Consider the following 19,932-nt stretch of genomic DNA (forward strand, 5'->3'; position numbering starts at 1 on the left):
ATGAATAGCAGCGTAACAGTGTCCAATATAGTGCTGGAAGATGAGCTCCCCAGGTTGGAAGGCACTCAAAAGATGACTGGGGAAGAGCTGCCTCCTCAAAGTAGAGTCGACCTTAATGATGTGGCCGGAGTAAAGCTTTTGGGACCTTCATTTGTTGATGTGGCACGACTCAAAATGAGAAGAAACAGCTGCAAACATCCATTAATAATCGGAACATGGAATGTACAAAGTACGAATCTAAGAAAATTGGAAATTGTCAAAAATGAAATGGAACACATAAACGTCAATATCCTAGGCATCAATGAGCTGAAATGGACTGGTATCGGCCATTTTGAGTCAGACAATCATATAGTCTACTATGCTGGGAATGACAACTTCAAGAGGAATGGTGTTACATTCATTGTCAAAAAGAACATTTCAAGATCTGTCCTGAAGTACAACGCTGTCAGTGATAGGATAAAATCCATAAGCCTACAAGGAAGACCAGTTAATACGACTATTACTCAAATGTACACACCAATCACTAAGGTCAAAGATGACGAAATAAAAGATTTTTATCAGCTGCTGCAGTCTGAAATTGACTGAACGTGCCATCAAGATGCACTGATAATTACCAGTGACTGGAATGCAAAAGTTAGAAACAAAGAAGGATCAATAGTTGGAAAATATGGTCTTGGTGATAGAAACAATGCTGGAGATCAAATGATAGAATTTTGCAAGACTAATGACTTCATTGCAAATACCTTCTTTCACCAACATAAACAGCGACTATACACATGGACCTCGCCAGATGCAACACACAGAAATCAAATTGACTACATCTGTGGAAAGAGATGATGGAAAAGCTCAGTATCATCAGTTAGGACAAAGCCAAGGGCCAACTGCGGAACAGAGCATCAACTGCTCATATGCAAGTTCAAGCTGAAACTGAAGAAAATCAGAGTAAGTCCACGAGAGCCAAAATATGACCTTGAGTATATTCCACCTGAATTTAAAGACCATCGGAAGAACAGATTTGAAGAATTGAACACTAGTGACCACAGACCAGAAGAGTTGTGGAAGGACATCACACATGAACAAAGCAAAGTATTAAGAAGACATGAAAGAAAGAAAAGACCAAGATGGATGTCAGAGGAGACTCTGAAACTTGCTCTCAGACATCGAGCAAAAGGAAGAATTGATGAAGTAAAAGAACTGAACAGAAGATTCAAAGGGCAGCTTGAGAAGACAAAGTAAAGTATTATAATGACATGTGCAAACAGCTGGAGTTGGAAAACCAAAAGGGAAGAACACGCTCGGCATTTATCAAGCTGAAAGAATTGAAGAAAAAATTCAAGCTTCAAGTTGCAATAGTGAAGGGTTCTATGGGGAAAATATTAAACAATGCAGGCAGCATCAAAAGAAGATGGAAGGAATACACAGAGTCATTATACCAAAAAGAATTAGTTGATATTCAACTATTTCAATAGGCAGTATATGATCAGGAACCAATGGTACTGAAGGAAAAAGTCCAAGCTGCTCTGAAAGCATTGGCGAAAAACAAGGCTCCAGGAATTGATGGAATGTCAACTGAGATATTTCAACAAACAGATGCAGCGCTGGAGGCGCTCACTCGTCTATGCCAAGAAATATGGAAGACAGCTTCCTGGCTAACTGACTGGAAGAGATCCATATTTATGCCTATTCCCAAGGAAGGTGATCCAACTAAATGTGGGAATTATACGACAATATCATTAATATCACAAGTAAGCAAAATTTTGCTGAAGATCATTCAAAAATGACTGCAGCAGTATATCGAGATGGAACTGCCAGAAATTCAGGCCAGTTTCAGAAGAGGGTGTGGAGCCAGGGATATCATTGCTGATGTCAGATGGATCCTTACTGAAAGCAGGGAATACCGGAAGGATGTTTACCTGTGTTTTATTGACTATGCAAAGGCATTCGACTGTGTGGATCATAACAAACTATGGATAACACTGCGAAGAATGGGAATTCCAGAACACTAAATTGTGCTCATGAGGAACCTTTACATAGATCAAGAAGCAGTTGTTCGGACAGAACAAGGGGATACTGATTGGTTTAAAGTCAGGAAAGGTGTGCATCAGGCTTGTATTCTTTCACAATACCTATTCAATCTGTATGCTGAGCAAATAACACGAGAAGCTGGACTATATGAAGAAGAACGGGGCATCACGATTAGAAGAAGACTCATTAACAACCTCCATTATGCAGATGACACAGGCTTGCCTGCTGAAAGTGAAAGGACTTGAAGCACTTACTAAGGCAGATCGAAGACCACAGCCTTCAGTACGATTGCACCTCAACATAAAGAAAACAAAAATCCTCACAACTCGACCAATGAGCAACATCATGATTAACGGAGAAAAGACTGAAGTTGTCACCGATTTCATTTTACTTGGATCCACAATCTACAGCCAATCTTCTTCACTTTCAGCGAGCAAGGTTGTGTCATCTGCATAATGGAGGTTGTTAATGAGTCTTCCTCCAATCCTGATGCCCCATTCTCCTTCATATAGTTAACTTCTCTGATTACGTGCTCAGCATACAGACTGACTAAGTATGGTGAAAGGATACAACCCTGACGCTCACCTTTCCTGACTTTAAATCATACAATATCCCCTTGTTCTGTTCACATGACTGCTTCTTGATTTATGTACGGGTTCCTCACAAACACAATTAAGTGTTCTGGTATTCCCATTCTTTGCAATGTTACCCGTAATTTGTTATCATCCACACAGTTGAATGCCTTTGCATAGTGAATAAAACACAGGTAAACATCTTTCTGGTATTCCCTGCTTCCAGTCAGGATCCATCTGACATCAGCAATGATATCCCTCATTCCACACCCTCTTCTGAATCCGGCTTGAATTTCTGGCAGTTTCCTGCCAATGTACTTTGTAGCTGCTTTTGAACAATTTTCAGCAAAATTTTACTTGCGTGTGATATTAATGATATTGTTCAATAATTTCTGCATTTTGTTGGGTCACTTCCCTTTGAAATAAGCATAAATATGAATCTCTTCATATTGGTCAGGTAGCTGTCTTCTAAATTTCTGGGCATAGATGAGTGAGCGCTTCCAGTGCTGCATCCATTTGTTTAAATGTCTCAACTGGTATTCCGTCAACTCCTGCAGCCTTGTTTTTTGGCCAGTGCCTTCTGTGCAGCTTGGACCTCTTCCTTCAGTACCATTGGTTCCTGATCATATGCTACCTCCTGAAATGTTGGAATGTCAACCAATCCTTTTTGATACAGTGACTCTGTGTATTCCTTCCATCTTCTTTTGATGATTCCGGCATTGTTAATACTTTCCCCCACAGAATCCTTCAATATTGCAACTCGAGGCTTGTATTTTTTTTTTTTTTTTCATTTCTTTCAGCTTGAGAAATGCAAAGTGTGTTCTTCCCTTTTGGTTTTCAAACTCCACGTCTTGCGCATATCATTATTATACTTTACTTTGCCTTCTTGAGCCAGCCTTTAAAATCTTCTGTTCAGCTCTTTCACTTCATCATTTCTTCCTTTCGCTTTAGCAACTTTCAGAGTCTCTTCTGACATCCATTTTGGTCTTTTCTTTCTTTCTTGCCTTTTTAATGACCTTTTCCTTTCTTCATCTGTGCTGGCCTTGATGTTATTCCACAACTTGTCTGGTCTGCGGTCATTAGTGTTCAATGCATCAAATCTATTCTTGAGACAGTCTCTAAATTAATGTGGGATATATTTGAGGTCTTACTTTGGCTCTCATGGAATGACTCTAATTTCTCAGATTTCAACTTGAACTTGTATATGAGCAATTACTGGTCTGTTCCACAGTCAGCCCCTGGCCTTTTTCTGACTGATGATATTGCGCTTTTACATCATCTCTTTCCGCAGAAGCAATCAATTTGATTCCTGTATATTCCATCTGGCAAAGACCACGTGTATAGTTCCCATTTATGTTGTTGAAAAAGGTACCTGCAATGAAGAAGTCGTTGATGTTGCAAAATTCTATCATGTAATCTCTAGCATTGTTTCTATCACCAAGGCCAAGTTACCAACTACTGATCCTTCTTCGTTTCCAATTTCCACATTCCAATCACCACTAATTATAAATGCATCCTAACTGCATGGTCGATCAATTTCAGACTGCAGAAGTTGGTAAAAATCTTCAATTTCTTCATCTTTGGCAGTGGTTAGTGCATAAATTTGAATAATGTCCACATTAACTGGTCTTCCTTGTAGGCATATGGATAGTGTCCTATCCCTGACAGCGTTGTATTTCAGGATAAATCCTGAAACATTCTTTTTGACGATGAACACAACACCATTTCTCTTCAAGTTGTCATTACCAACACAGTAGGCCATATGATTCTCCGATTCAAAATGGCCAATACCAGTCCACTTCAGCTCACTAATACCTACGACGTCGATGTTTATGTGTTCCATTTCATTTCTGACGATTTTCATTTTTCCTAGATTCATGTTTCATACATTCCACATTCTGATTATTAATGGATGTCTGCAGCCATTTCTTCTCATTTTGAGTTGTGTCACATCAGCAAATGAAGGTCCCAAAAGCTTGACTCCATCCATGCCACTAAGATTGACTCTACTTTGAGGAGGCAGCTTTTTCCCAGTCATCTTTTGAGTGCCTTCCAACCTGAGAGGCTCATCTTCCATCCCTATATCAGGCCACGTGCCACTGCTATTCATAAGATTTTCACTGGCTAATTCTTTTCAGAAGTAGACCACCAGGTCCTTCTTCCTAATCTGTCTTAGTCTGGAAGCTCAGCTGAAACCTGTGCCATGGGTGACCCTGCTGGTATTTGAATACTGATGGCGTAGCTTCCCGCATCACAGTAACGTGCAAGCCCCCACAGTACAACAAACTGACAGACACGTCAGGGAAAAATATTTATAGCAAACATAAAAATGTAAAATATTCACTATTTGGCCTTTAATAGAAAAAGTTTACTAACAGTTGACCTAGAGCTGTGCTGTCCAATGTGGTAACAACTAAATCAAACCAAACCCATTGCTGACAAGTCTATTCCGACTCATAGCAACCCTATAAGACAGAGTAGAGCTGCTCCATAGGGTTTCCAAGGAGCAGCTGGTAGATTCAAACTGCTGACCTTTTGGTTGGCGGCTGTAGCTCTTAACCACTGTGCTACCACGGGTCCATTATGGTAATAACTAGCACATGTAACTGTTTAATTAAAACTAAATAAAATTTAAAAATTCAACTCCTCAGTTATATCAGCCATATTTCAAGCGTTCAATAGCCATAAGTGGTTAGTGGCTATTACACTGGACACTGTAGACAGAACATTTCCATCAATGCAGGAAGTTCTACTAAACAGTGCTCATCTGGGAATTACCATAACAGATTACTGGGTTTTCATATAAAGTAGTATTTTAAAAAATGCTAGCACAAAGACAAACATTTTGAAGAGAAGCAGGAAAGTCATACATTCCAAAAAAGACAAAAATTAGTGACATCAGAAAGGAAATAATAAATAAACCTACCCAAACACAAGAACCACACCCCCTACCCTTGAGTCTATTTTGTTCAACTCAAAGAGATACTATAAGACAGAGGAGAACTTCCCCCATAGGGTTTCCAAGGCTGTAAATCTTTACAGAAGCAGATTAACACATCTTTCTCCCTCAAAGCAACTGGTGAGTTCAAAGTGCCGACCTTTCGGTTAGCAGCCGAATGCTTAACCACTATGCCAACGATGCGCCATAATAAACCTAAGACCTCATTATATGAAAATACCACTAAGTTTTTTTTTTAATTCTTCAAAGTTAATCAGAGTGAAAAAAATTGAGAGAAAATTCAAAAGGCACATCATTATAAATGAGAAACTACTATAAATATGGAAGAGATTATAAAAGAATTCAATGTACAGAATGAAAGTAAGGCTATTAAATTCAAAAATAATTTTAAAAGTTTTTCCTTTGAAAACACAATTCAAAAACAGGTAAAACAATTATATAAAACAAGAGTTAAGAATAAAAAGGTTTTAAAAAATTTTGTTGTGGTAAAATACACGTAATAAATTTTCCATTTTAACCACTTTTAAGTGTACAATTCAGTGACATTAATTACATTCACTATGTTGTGCAAGTACCTGAGTCCTTGTTTTCAACTCTTTGGGATGTATTTCTGGAAGTAGAATTGCTAGGTCACATAATAATTCTATATTTAACATTTTAGGAACAGCCAGTTTTCCAAAATGGTACACCATTTTCATTCCCACCAGCAGTGCACAAGGGTTCCAACTTTTCCACAACCTCACCAACACTTGTTACTTTCCCTTTATCTGATAATAACCATCCTAGTGAATGTGAAGCTTTGATTTGCATCCTTGTGGTTCTGATTTGCATTTCCCTAGTGAGTAATGGGAGTCCCTGGGTGGTACAAACAGTTAGTTAATGCATTCAGCTACTAACAAAAATGTTGTTGATTCAAGTCCACCCATAGGTGCCTCAGAAGAAAGGTCTGGTATACTACTTCCAAAAAATTAGCCACTGAAAACCCTTTGAAGGGCAGTTTTACTCTTATTGTATTATTGGCAGGAATGTGTGGAATGACGAAGACTCAAAGTGGTGCTGTAGGCCACCATCTTTGAGTGGGGCAGCACTGTTTCCTACTCAGGATGAAATCTGATGACCAAGAGGCGTGGTTGCTATGAAACGCATACGCTGCTCTTATTTTTGTGAGCCATGACTGAGCCGTTTTGAACCAGTTCAAAGCCTCAGTCAGATCATACCACCTGTAAGTAAGAGATACTTTTACTTCTTCCTTTTCTATTTGGATGCCTTTTGTTTCTTTTTCTGGACTAATTGCTTTGGATAGAACTTCCATTACAATGCTGATTAGCAGTAATCAAATCGTGTATCCTTGACTTGTTCTTGATCTTAGGGGGAAAGCCTTCAGTGTTTCACAACTGAGTATGATGTTGTTATGGGTTTTTTATAGATGCCCTCTATCATGATGAGGAATTTCCCTTCTACTCCTAGTTTGCTGAGTACTTTTTTCATGAAAGGGTTTTTTATTTTGTCAAGTTCCTTTTCTGCATCAACTGAGATACTAAGTGGTTCTTTACCTTCATTCTATTGATGTGGTATATTACACTGATTGATTTTCTTATGTGGAACCACACTTGTGTTCCTGGGATAAATCCCACTTAGCCACGGTATAATCCTTTTACTATGCTGTTGGATTCAGTTTACTAGTACTTTGTTGAAGATTTTTGCATCCATATTCATGGAAGTTATTGATCTGTACTTTTCCTTCCTTGTGATACCTTTAATCTGGCTTTAGTAACAGGTTAATGCTGGCCTTAGAGAAGGAGTTAGGAAGTGTGCCCTCTTTTATATGTTAGGAGAATTGGAAAAGATTGGTGTTCATTTTTCTTTAAACAATTTGTAGAATTCTCCAGTGAAGCCATCTGATCCTGGACTTTTATTTGTTGGAAAGTTTTTGATTACTAATTCAATCTCTTTACTTGTTACAGGTCTGTTGAGATTTTCTATTTCTTCTTGAGCCAATAGGTAGTTTGTGTGTTTTCAGGAATTCTTCCATTTCATTTAGATTATCTAGTTTGTTGGCATTAAACTGTTCATGGTAATCTCACATATAATCACTTTTATATGTGTTCGTAGTAATGTTTCCACTTTCATTTCTGACTTTAGTTATTTGCGTCTTCTCTTTTATTCCTTGTCAGTCTAAAGGTTTGTCAACTTTATTGATCTTTTCAAAGAAGCAACTTTTGGTTTTGCTGATTCCCTCTATTGTTTTTATATACTGTATTTCACTTATTGCTGCTCTAATTTTTATTATTTCCTTCCTTCGGGTAGCTTTGGGTTTCATTTGCTCTTCTGTTCTAGTACCTCATGGTATGAAAAAAAAAAAAAAAAAAAACCAAGCCCACTGCCATTGCATCGATTTCAACTCATAGCAACTCTGTAGGACAGAACAGACCTGTCCCGTAGGGTTTCTAAGGCTATAAATCTTTACAGAAGTAGACTGCTACATCTTTCTCCCATAGAGTGGCTAGTGAGTTTGAACCACTGACCTTTTGGTTAGCATCAGAGCACTTTAACCACTGTGCCACTAGGCTCCTTCCTTAGGGTACAAGGGTAGGTTAAGTTTTTTTTTAATTGAAGGAATTTATAGATATTAATTTCTCTCTAAGTACTCTCTTTGTTGTATCCCATAAGTTTTGGTATGTTATGCTTTTATTTTTATTTGACTCTACGTATTTTCTAATTTCTCTTATGATCAGGTTTGGGACCTACCCTACACCATATGACCTCATTAACATAAAAAAAGAAAGCACCTATTTCCAAACACACTCCATTCATCTTTCCAAAGAACCACAAACTGACCAATGGAACAGAACAGAGTTCAAAAAGAAACCCAACTAATTCATGTAAAGGCTTTACTTATTAAAAAGATCAATACAGCAGGGAAAGAATTACGTTCTCAGTAAATATTCATATAGGGGAAAAAATACACCTTTACCACTACCTCACACCAAAAACAAAAAATCACTTCCAACAGGTTGAAGACATAGTGTTTAAAAGTAAATAACATGGCTTTAATTAGAAAACACAGAGATCCTCCTCAGAATCTTAAAGTGGGCAAACCTAGCCATAAAAAACTAGTCATAAATAGAAAAACTGATGACTCAGAATATATTTTTACTAAAATCAGAAGACAATTAAGAAAATTAAAAGGCAAATCACAGACTAGAAGATATTTGAAATGTACTTATTTGAAAATGAACTCATACACATATTTGTACAATTCCACGAGGAAAAGACGGACAATTCTATTTTTTTTTCAAATGGGCAAAAGACATGAACACACCCTTCAAAAAAAGGTTTATCCAAATGACCAATAAACATATAAACAAGTGCTCAACTGCATCAGTCCAAAGGCAAAATGACTATGCTCTATACCACAACCCTCTCAGAACGGCTAAAATTAAAAAGAGAAAATGTGTGGATAAAGATCAAAAATAATTGGAATTCACACACTCCTGATAACAGTGTAAACTGGTACAACCACTTTAGAAAAATGTTTGGCCCCACATGGGAAACTAGCCAAACTCCTTTCACTGGCAGAATGGAGAATGAACTGTGATACATTCACACAATGTTACTATACAGCGATAAGAATAAATCATCTCCTACACACATTAGTAACGATCATCTCACAACCATACACTGAGCAAATGGAGTCACACATAAAAGTACACACTGTATTGCTTCATTTATGTAAAGTACAAAAACAGATAAAACAAATCTGTGATGCTAAAAGTGAGGACTGTGGTTTACTTCTGTGCCCACAGTGAGAGGAAGGAGGCAAAACGGTATTATTCAGGGTACTGGAACTTCCTCTGGACAGGCATGACCTTGGCATTTATTCCCTTAGTCATGTTCCCAGAAAACAGACAGGCTCGGTAGTAATCGTTCACAGTATTTGTTATACTTTTGTTACATGCTTTACCTACATAGACACAACAATATAAACTCTAGGGCTCAGGAAAACCCTGAGGGACCACCCAGCCAAAGGGGTGCCCATCTGTGATAACGGGTTCTAGTTGCTTGCCATGCCCATTATATGTTTTGTAGTGTACCATGAATTGGTCCCTGGGGGCTTTCAATTGTACCTGAACACTTTTCAGAATATCAACTTGTTGGAATTCTTGGGGAAAGGGTCCCACAACGTAACTACAAGGGTGATATACATGTTGCTTATGGAGTCTCAGTGTAAGATCTTCTAATAGCTGATTTCATTTGAAAGCAAGGTGAAATGGCTTTACTAAGGACATGATGGTTGAAGTCAGATTTGAAGCATAAGTAGAAATTAACTAGTGGGCTTTTGGAGAAAGGGAGCAGGGTGAGTACAGGAGATTGAATGAATACTAGAATGCAGAGAATAAAGGGATTTATAGATAATGATGTGGCTGAAGAGGTAATTAGAACTACATTAAGGTCCTTGTTAATAAGTTTCACTTTTATATTATATGATGAGACTTCCATTTTGAAAAGATCAGGTTGGCACTTGAATGGAGATTGGACTGCAGGAGAACCAGAAGAAGAGTGTCAGAACCCCTAGAATGAATTACAGAGCTATTAAAAAGTAAAATCTATAGGTCTTGGTGATGAACTGGATAGGGTACACTGAAACATAAATGATTGAGTACAGCAAGAGCAACTAATTTCTGTAATTTACTGATATATGAAAAAAAGGTACTAAGAAAAAAGGTACTGGGAAAAAGATTCTAGACAATCTTAGTATAGCAAGACAACTAATTCCTATAATTTACTGACATATGAAACACCAGAGGCTTTTTTTTATTATGAGTTTGAGGTCCCACTAAGACATCCAAGAGACAGATAAAATATCTAGATTTATGATCCTAGAGCTCAGAAAAGTGATTTAAACTGTAAATATGTTAGCCATTGGGGTATAAGTGATAACTGAAGTCATATGGGTAGATGAAGGAAAGAACATGAAATGAATAGAGAAAATGGTCTCAAGAGACTCCAAGATTGAACGGAAGAAAAAAAGGAAAAAGAGACTTCTTTTCATTTATAACCTTTAGCCACTGAGTTGTCTCTCTTCCTTTCCAATACTGGTCACACTTCTGAGCTATAAATTCCACTCCTCCCTCCCTGGTCTTTTTCTTTATCAATTGTCTATTTCCAGTACCTTTTTTTCCCTCTCTCTAATAACAACAACAAAAAAACCCAAAACCCACTGCTGCTGAGTCAATTCCAACTCACAGAGACAGCAGAACTGTCCCATAGGGTTTCCAAGGAGCACCTGGTAGAACTGAACTGCCGGCCTTCTGGTTAGCAGCCCTTAACCACAATGCCATCTCTCTCATTCACAGCAAAGCTTCTTAAAATGTAAAATGGTGGCAGCTGATCTTCAACAAAGGGTCAAAGTCCATTCAATGGAGATGGAACAATCTCTTTAACAAATGCTGCTCATAAAATTGGATATCCACAGGCAAAAAAAAATGAATCAGGGTCTATACGTAACACCATGCACAAAAACTAACTCAGAATGGATGAAAGACCTAAATGTTAAAGCTAAAATTATAAAGTTCCTGGAAGATAAAATACAGTCAAAACTAGGTGACCTAATTTTCAGCATAAATAGTCTATCAAACACAGCAAAAAAAATGCACAAACAACAGAAGATACAGTAGATAACTAAGGCCTCCTAAAAATTAAATACTTACGCTCATCAAATGACTTTAAGAAGAGAATAAAAAGAGAGCCTACAGACTAGGAAAAAATCTTTTGCAATGACATATCTCATAAAGGTCTAATCTCTAAGATATATAGAAAAGTTCAACAACTCAGCAACAAAAAAACAAACAATCCAATCAAAAAATGGGCAAAGGAAATGAACACACTTCACCAGAGAGGACATTAAGGCAGCCAACAAATAAATGAAAAGATGCTCACAATCACTAGCCATTAGAAATGCAAATCAAAACTACAATGAAATGCCATCTCACCCCTGCAAAAATGGCAATGATCAAAAAAACAGGAAACATCAAAAGCTGGTGAGGTTGTGGGGGAACTGAAACTCTTATGCATTGATGGTGGAATTGTAAAATGGTACAACCACTATGGGAAACAGTATGGTGTTTCCTCAAACAGCTAGAAATAGAAATACCTTACGATCCAGCAATCCCACTCCTAAGTATATATCCTGGAGATATAACAGCAGTGACACGAACAAACATACACAAACCTATGTTCATTGTAGCATTATTCGCAATAGCGAAAAGATGGAAACAACCTAAAGTGCCCATCAACAGATGAATGGATAAATAAATCGTGGTATATACACAATGGAATATCATGCAGCTATAAAGAATAATGTGGAGGTCATAAAACGTCTTACAACACGGATGAATCTGGAGGACATTTTGCTGAGTGAAATAAGTCAGTCACAAAAAGACAAATACTGTATGGTCCCACTATTATAAAAAGTCAAGAGTAGATATATACACAGAAAGCAAAGTTCTTTGACGGTTACCAGGGATGGGAGGGAAAGATTGGGGATCACTTTCTAGAGAGTAAACACTTGTTACTTTTGGTGATTGGAAAGGCAATCTCAATTATGGGTGAAGTCAGCACAACCTGACCAAGATAAAGACGCTAAGAAGTACACAAGAAAAACGAACGATTTCGGTAAATGCTACAACATATACAATTTTGCAACAATAGTAAAAACAACCAAAAAACCTGTATGGTTACATGGATGCATATATGTGTATAGGAAGGCATATATGAGTAAACGCACATGCATGTAAAGGTGTGTATGCAGGTATATGTATACACGTTTGTGTGTGCTGCATATATATCCACATATATAACAAACCACAAAGGATGCACAATTACGGAGGCTTCCTAGACATATTCAAACAACTCGCGCGATTGATTTACTAGGTCAAAAGGCTTGGGACCAGAGTCTCAGGGGACAACTTAGTCAATTGGCATAACATAGTTGACAAAGATAACGTTCTACATCTAAGTTTGGTGAGTAGCATCTGGGGTCTCAAAAACTTGTGAGCGGCCACGTAAGATACAACTACTAGTCTCTACTCTTATGGAGCAAAAGAGAATTAAGGAAATCAAGGGCTCAGCGAAGAAACCAGTCCATGAGACTAATAGTCCACATGAACCACAACCTCTTCAAAACTGAGACCAGAAGAACCAGATGGTGTCAGGCTACCACTACCAACAGTTCTGACCAGGGACACAATAGATGGTCCCAGATAGAATGGGAGAAAAACGTAGAACAAAACTCAAATTCCTAAAAAAGGCCAGATCTACTGGACTGATAGAGACTACAGGAGCCCCCGAGACTATCACCCTAAGGTAGCCTTTGAACTTGGAACTGAAGCTATTTCTGTAGGTTACCTTTCAGCCAAATAATAGTGGCTTATAAAATAAACATTACCTGTGAGTGAGAAATGCGCTCCCTTAAACAATTAACTATATGAGACCAAACGGTCAACAGGTACCTCGAAGCAAAGATGAGGCTGCAAGGGGGAGAAGGGAATCTAGATCAATGGAAATAGAACAACCAAATGGAAATAGAACAACCAAATGGAAATAATGAGAATACTGACGCATTGTAAAAACTGTAACCATTGGCACAGAACAATGTTTATAAAAATTGTTACAGGGGAACCAAATTTGCTGTGTAAACTTTCACCTAAAACACAGTAAAATATTGTTTTTTAAAAAATTTAAAATGGTCTATGAGAAGCAAGGATCTGCATTAAATCCAAACTCCAAAATGTGAAGATTGATCCAGTCCTCGCATTCCCATTAGTTCATCCTCGTTGTGAGCTGCCCCCATGGCACTCACTCTCTCTGACCCTAGCCACCCGAAGCTAGGTTGGAGATCACAAGTTTAAAGGACACCATCCTACAGACTGTCAAACAGGCACATGGCAGCCACAAGTTGGGGGGAGTCCACACAACACCCCAACCTTCAGAGCTGCTGGCCATCAATTCAGGGCTGGTTTCCCACTGCCCCTTCGGGATGTCAGCCACTAACTCAGCAGTCCACATGACATCTTTACTTTCTGACCTGCTTTTCCCAGTGTCCCTTTGGGTTTGATAATTCACTACAACAACTCACAGAACTCACGGAGCATACACCATACTTAAGACTACAGATTTGTTATAACCAAAAAGGATATAAACAGACACCTAGGTTAAGTCTGGGAGGGTTCCCAACACAGAGCTTCCATGTTCCAAGGGATGAGCAACTCTACCTGGAGCAACATCAACCAGAAAACTCTCTGAGCCTTAGTATTCAGGGCTTTTATTGGCCAGTCCTGAATGATAAGTTAAATGACATCTCCTGACAGTTGATACAGGCCTCCCAGGTAAGTTTTTTCTAGTCTGTTCAGCCCCTACTCCCCAGCACAAATTCTCAGGTATGGCCTGGAAGCTGAGAACAAGGTACGCCAATTACTCCGAGGGTAATTTCTCCAGAGCTAAGGACTTAGGGTAAAACTAGGTCCTTTACCCAACAGTCTACCTTTGCAGAGTATTCAACTTCACTTGCCATTCACTTCTAAGTACAAATGTTTGACTTTTAAGTCTACTACTCCAGCAAATATGCCCTTAACAAAATCACAAATAAATCACTATTGCTAAATCAAATAAACATTTTCCAGCTCTTATTTTACTCTCTGTTTCTCCACCCAGCAATTAAATACTAACGTTCCTTAAAGTTTATTCTGTTATTTTTTATTTCCTTCTCTTTCTAAGGTATATATTTCATTGGTGAGTTTATCTAGTCCCTTGGATTCAACTCTCACCATGTGCTCATTAATTTCAAATTTTTATCTTTCATCTAGAGACCCTTTTCTCACATAGTCTACTTCATATTAGACATCTCCACTTGGATACTCCACAGGCATTTAAAATTAAACACATCGAAAACACACACACACACACAAAAAAAACTATCATATCTCATTCTCCAAAACCACCACCACCACAGCTGCAAAAACTCTGCTACCCTTCCTTCATTCCCTGTCCTCCGCCACCCACAAAGCTGCTCAAGGCAGAAGTTTATTAGTCATCTTTAATTCCACTCTTCAACCAAGTCATAACTATCAAATATGACCAATATGTTATTTCTTAAAATTTTTCAGCAGTTGCCTATTTCTCACATCCTTAAGGAAAAAATTTCTGCAGTCTTTGCCTAACTTCTCCAGCTTTCTCTTGGCCTCTATATGTTGTTGTATACTGTCGGGTCAATTTCAACTCATGGTGACCCCATGTGACATAGAGTTTTCTATTTTCAATCACCTCATATGCATGTGAAAGCTGGACAATGAATAAGGAAGAGTTAAGAGGAAGAACTGATACCTTTGAATAAGGGCGTTGGCAAACAGCACTAAATATACCATGGGCTACCAAAAGAACGAACAAGTCTGTCTTGGAAGAAATACAGCCAGAATGCTCCTTGGAAGAGAGGATGGCAAGACGTCATCTCACATACTTTGGACATGTTATCAGGAGAAACCAGTTCCTAGAGAAAGACATCATGCTTGGTAGAGGGTCAGCAAAAAAGAGGAAGAGCTCCACAAGATGGCTGCAACAATGGGCTCAAACATAGAGGCAATTATAAGGATGGTATAAGACCAGGCGGTGTTCAGTTCTACTGTACACAGACAGGGTCCCTATGAGTTGGAAGTGACTCAATGGTACCTAACAAAAATCTTCACAGGAGGAGATGAGCAGGTCTTTATCCTCTAGAGCAGCTAGGTGGGTTTGAACTGCCAGCTTTTCAGTTAGAAGCCACAAGGACTCCTTACCACCCTATATACCTCATGAGAACTACTTGCACAGAATCATGAGAACTGATTTATTAAACTTGCAGTCTTCCCATTCTTTGCATCAGCTCTCATTCTCTTAAATTCCTTTATCTTCTACACATCCTTCAAAACTCAAGACTAAGCTTCCTCCTCAGAGAAACTTCCCAAGGTTCCTCCCTTGCAATTTAAGCTAGGCACCCTTCATTTGTTCTCTTTATAATAGGTTTTATTAGCATACAGTCGACCCTCCATATCTGTGAGTTCCACCAATGGGGGATCAAAAATATTTGGAAAAAAGAAAGTTCCAAAAAGCAAAACTTGAATTTGCTGCACGGCAAGCACTACACTGAATCCACGCGAATGAAGTGATGTGTAGGCATACTCTGCCCGGTAGCCTTTGGCCATTTCACAGATTCTCAGTCTCTCTCCAGCACTCTTTTGAGCATTGTTCACCTCACCTCTCATTTGTTACTTGTGTTATGTACACCCTTTGTTTCTGTGAATAAATGGCTCCTAAAAAGCAATTAAGCGGTCAAAGCAATCTCTCAAAGGCTAAGTGTGAGGCGGTTGAGGAGACTGAGAGGAAGGCGTTACGGGCTAGTAAGAGATGGCTGGTAAGTTACGTAAAGCGCTACAGCCTCAAGAACTTCAAGATCATGGGAGAATGGGCCTGAGGTGATGCCAACGTAGCATCAGTGTTCCCAGAAGAGCTCAAGAAACTCAACAGAAAAGATACCTTCCAGAGCAAGTCTTCATTTGGTGATCAAACAATTATTTACATAGTATTTAAATTGTATTAGGTATTATAAGTAATCTAGAGGTGATTTAAAGTATACAGGAGGATGTGCGTAGGTTATATGCAAATAGTACTCCATTTTACATAAGGAACTTGAGCATCCATGGATTTTGTACCTGTGGGAATCCTGGAACCAATCCCTTCCAGATATCAAGGAATGACTGCATTTACCCACCCACTTTCACCAACCCCCGACCTCAAAAAGAGCAGAGACTAGTATTTTCTTTCTGTAATCTGAGTACTTAGTATAAAACAAAAAAACCAAACCCATTGCTGTCCAGTTGATTTCAACTCATAGCAACGCCACAGGGCAGAGCAGAACTGCCCCATGGAGTTTCCAACGAGTGCCTGGTGGATTCAAACTGTCTACCTTTTGGTTAGCAGACACAGCTCTTAACCACTACACCACCAGGGTTTCCTATACTTAGTATAAAAAATACTCCCTGGAATTTATTATGTGTTCAATAAATAGTTGCTGAATTAATTTCACACCTAAACACATACCATTTTAACTCTTCCCTTCCACAGATATTACAATGCTTTATATTTAATTCAACTAAAAACTAGTCGGAATCAACTTGACAGCAACAGGTTTTGTTTTTGTTTGTTGGTATATCCTGATAGGAGCCCTGGTAGCACAGTGGTTAGAAGTTTGGCTGCTAATCAAAAGGTCAGCAATTCAAATCCACCAGCCGCTTCCCAAAAACTGTATGGGACAGTTCTACTCTATCCTATAGGGTTGCTATGAGTCAGAATCGACTCAATGGCAACGGCTTTTTTTTTTTTTTTAAGGCTGATATAATTTCAATATTTGGAAGCAAAGTTTCTGTCTTTGCAAAAAAACAAAAAATTAGTATATTAATGTATAATAGTGCTATAACAGGTATATAACCTCATTCCAGGAATGATTCAATGTGTACATACATCATGTTTCCCAAATCACAAAGTTAGAAAATAATTCTTCAGTTCTGGTAATGAAACAAAGCATCACTATTATCATCTTGAGAAAACTAAAGAGTGAAGTAAATAGAGTAGGAAACAAGAAACTATAAAGAAACATACAAAAACTAGTTGTTTGTAGTACTTCAAAGTTTTCAGAAAAGCAGAAAAATTCAAGTTAAGTTTCTATTTGATACTGGATTGCTTTGGCACTTTGTTTTTATTTCACTGTTGCTGTAGTTAGGTGCCCTCAAGTTGGTCCTGACTCATAGCAACCCTATAAGACAGAGTAGAACTGCCCCATAGAGTTTCCGAGGAGCCACTGGAGGATTCTAACTGCTGACCTTTCGGTTAGCAGCTGTAGCTCTTAACCACTGCGCCACCAGGGCTCCTTTATCTCACTAGTACTTATTTTCTACATGACAAAATTGGCACATACTGCTCATTTTAAGAACTATACTATTTCCCATTGTTAATCTTATCTCCTCCAAATGAAACCACTTTTATTTCTGTAGGTCTAAAATGACAAGAAAGATGTCACCTGACCCAAGCCATGGTATTTTCAATCGCATAATATGCATGTGAAAGCTCAACAATGAATAAGAAGACCAAAGAACTGCTGCCATTGAGTTGTGGTGTTGGCGAAGAATATCGAATATACCATGGACTGCCAAAAGAACGAACAAATTTGTCTTGGAAGAAATACATCCAGAATGCTCCTCAGAAGCAAGGATGGCAAAACTGCATTTTACATACTTTGGACATGTTGTCAGAAGGGATCAGTCCCTGGAGAAGGACATCACGCTTTGCAAAGTACAGGGTCAGCGGAAAAGTCACCTCAACGAGGTGGACTGACACTGTGGCTGCAACAATGAGCTCAAGCATAACAGCGATTGTAAGGATGGTGCAGGACCAGGCAGTGGTTCGTTCAGTTGTGCATAGGGTCGTTATGAGTCAGAACCGACTCGACGGCACCTAACAACAACAACAACAACAAAAATGACAAGATTACATCTAAGCAGACAGCATTCAACAGCTAGTTAGTGAATGATTCAAAGATTTATACTGGTGGTGATTAAAAATGAAAGCATCTAAACCTTAATCAAAGTGTTTCAGCCGATATATCATTAAACAGTAAAGTTGTTTTATTTTCCCTAGTGAGGTTCGATGTATTTTAAAGCTACATTGTCAAAATCAATAGGAATGTAATAGTGCAGGTATGATTTGGAAGTCCTTTGTAATTTAGGCAGTTGTCAACCATGAATGCCTTTAAAACAACTCACCACCCTCCCCCCAGTTCAGTTTTGAGAAAGTTTTTAAATTCAAAGACACAGCTCTAGATTACATGTCTCCCCCACCCGCCCACATAAAATTCCTATTCTAATTTAAAAGCTCTCAATTCAGAATTTACAAATAAGAAACAAAGCACAAACATATCGAATTATTTTTATCATTTGTTAGGGGAGGGAACTTAAGGTATTTTCTGTTTTTTGCAGCTGCTCTAACAGCAAACCACAATTAAATGTGTGAACGAGGTTGTCAGTGTAACACTTGTCATTCACACCGCTTACAGAAAAGCGCCCCAAGACTTCCAGCAGCCCTAATTCACGAAATCTTCTTACAGGTACTTGTTAGAGAGGTACTTTGTCATTTGCTGTTTCAAACAGAGGAAAACCAAATTACCTCAAAGCTCAACATTTTTCATTCCAAGGTCTACATCCACCCACCTACCACTTTTACCACTAGCACTGATGAACTGAGCCTAGACTCTCAGCAATCAACTCATTAACAATTCCAGTTGTTTCGATAGATAACAAGGCCATTCAGAAGGACTGCTCAGGGAAGGTAGAGTGAGCTTTCAGTAATCACAAAAGAAGGGGGCAGGGAAAAGTATCTTCTTTACTTCTCTTTACTATCGAGCGAAGAAAGGTGCAAACTCGTACTAGCAGTTTCTAGATCAGCCCTGAAAGGGCTTATCGCTTCCCCCTCGTCTTCTTTAACTCAAGATGAATGAACGCACTCAAGAGCATTGAATATTACCCACCTCTGCCCCAAAGAAGCCCAAACAACTCTCACAGAAGACCCAGGTGGGCCTTTCTCACCTGGGCCCCGCAGAAGTCCGCCAGGGCTCAAGCAGATAGCACTTTTCAGCAACGCGCCTTGCGATTGGCTAACTCGGAAGGGACGTCTCAATCCTACTAGCTATTATAGCCGCCGTAGCGGCAAGGAGGCGGGAGTTGAGGTCTGATTCCGACAGGCCGGCAGCTGAGTTCCCAGCGTTCCTATTGGGTCAGCACGGGAAGGTACAAGATGGCGGCGGTGCCAACGTGCGGCACCGGTGCCGGGGGTACTGGTCCTTTGGCGGCGGCAACCAGCAAGAACAACGTGACCAGTTTCCAGAGGAAGGGTTCTAGAGCCAGCGGTACCGACAGCGGTGGCTCTCGCCTGGTGTCCATCGCGGGCACACGACCGTCGGTGCGGAATGGGCAGCTGCTGGTATCAACCGGGCTTCCAGCCCTGGACCAGCTCTTAGGTCGGTTCGGAAAGGAGATTTGGGATCAACAGAGGGGAAACTCAGGGAGGGAACTTGCCGGGAGATCCATTCTGACCCACATCTCTCTTAGAATCCTCAGCCTTCCGACGTGGAGAGGATAGCGAGGTCTGATATTTATGAAGGGGAGGAAGCGTTGCGTGGAGACTTTTAACCTGTCTTAGTGCCCCGACTCTGTACTCTGGTTTTCTGCCCACCATTCCCTTTCTAGATTACGGCGGGATTCCTACCTGCTTTTACCCTGACATGCTTTACTTAGT

The 19,932-nt window shown here is 39.2% G+C and overlaps 2 protein-coding genes across 12 annotated transcripts in view; one reads left to right on the plus strand and one right to left on the minus strand.

The window, feature by feature from the left end:
* The window catches only part of IMMP1L (inner mitochondrial membrane peptidase subunit 1), a 96,981-nt gene extending 77,689 nt beyond the window's left edge, over positions 1-19,292 (minus strand). For 6 of the 11 annotated variants that reach the window (XM_049890829.1, XM_049890831.1, XM_049890820.1 and 3 more), the window contains exon 1: positions 19,166-19,274. The gene's annotated coding sequence lies outside the window, so the exon portion shown is untranslated. Of the gene's footprint in view, positions 1-17,877; positions 18,097-19,165 lie in introns of all 11 variants that reach the window. The other 5 variants (XM_049890828.1, XM_049890824.1, XM_049890826.1 and 2 more) reach the window with 4 other exon arrangements.
* A 77-nt stretch (positions 19,293-19,369) lies between these two features.
* ELP4 (elongator acetyltransferase complex subunit 4) overlaps positions 19,370-19,932 on the plus strand; it is a 269,016-nt gene continuing 268,453 nt past the window's right edge. The window contains exon 1 of the mRNA XM_049890814.1: positions 19,370-19,654. Coding sequence (XP_049746771.1) covers positions 19,432-19,654 — 223 coding nt within the window. The 5' untranslated portion in view covers positions 19,370-19,431. The remainder of the gene's footprint in view (positions 19,655-19,932) is intronic.

Source organism: Elephas maximus, chromosome 7 (genome assembly GCF_024166365.1).
Source record: "Elephas maximus indicus isolate mEleMax1 chromosome 7, mEleMax1 primary haplotype, whole genome shotgun sequence".
NCBI classification, from domain to species: Eukaryota; Metazoa; Chordata; class Mammalia; order Proboscidea; family Elephantidae; genus Elephas; species Elephas maximus.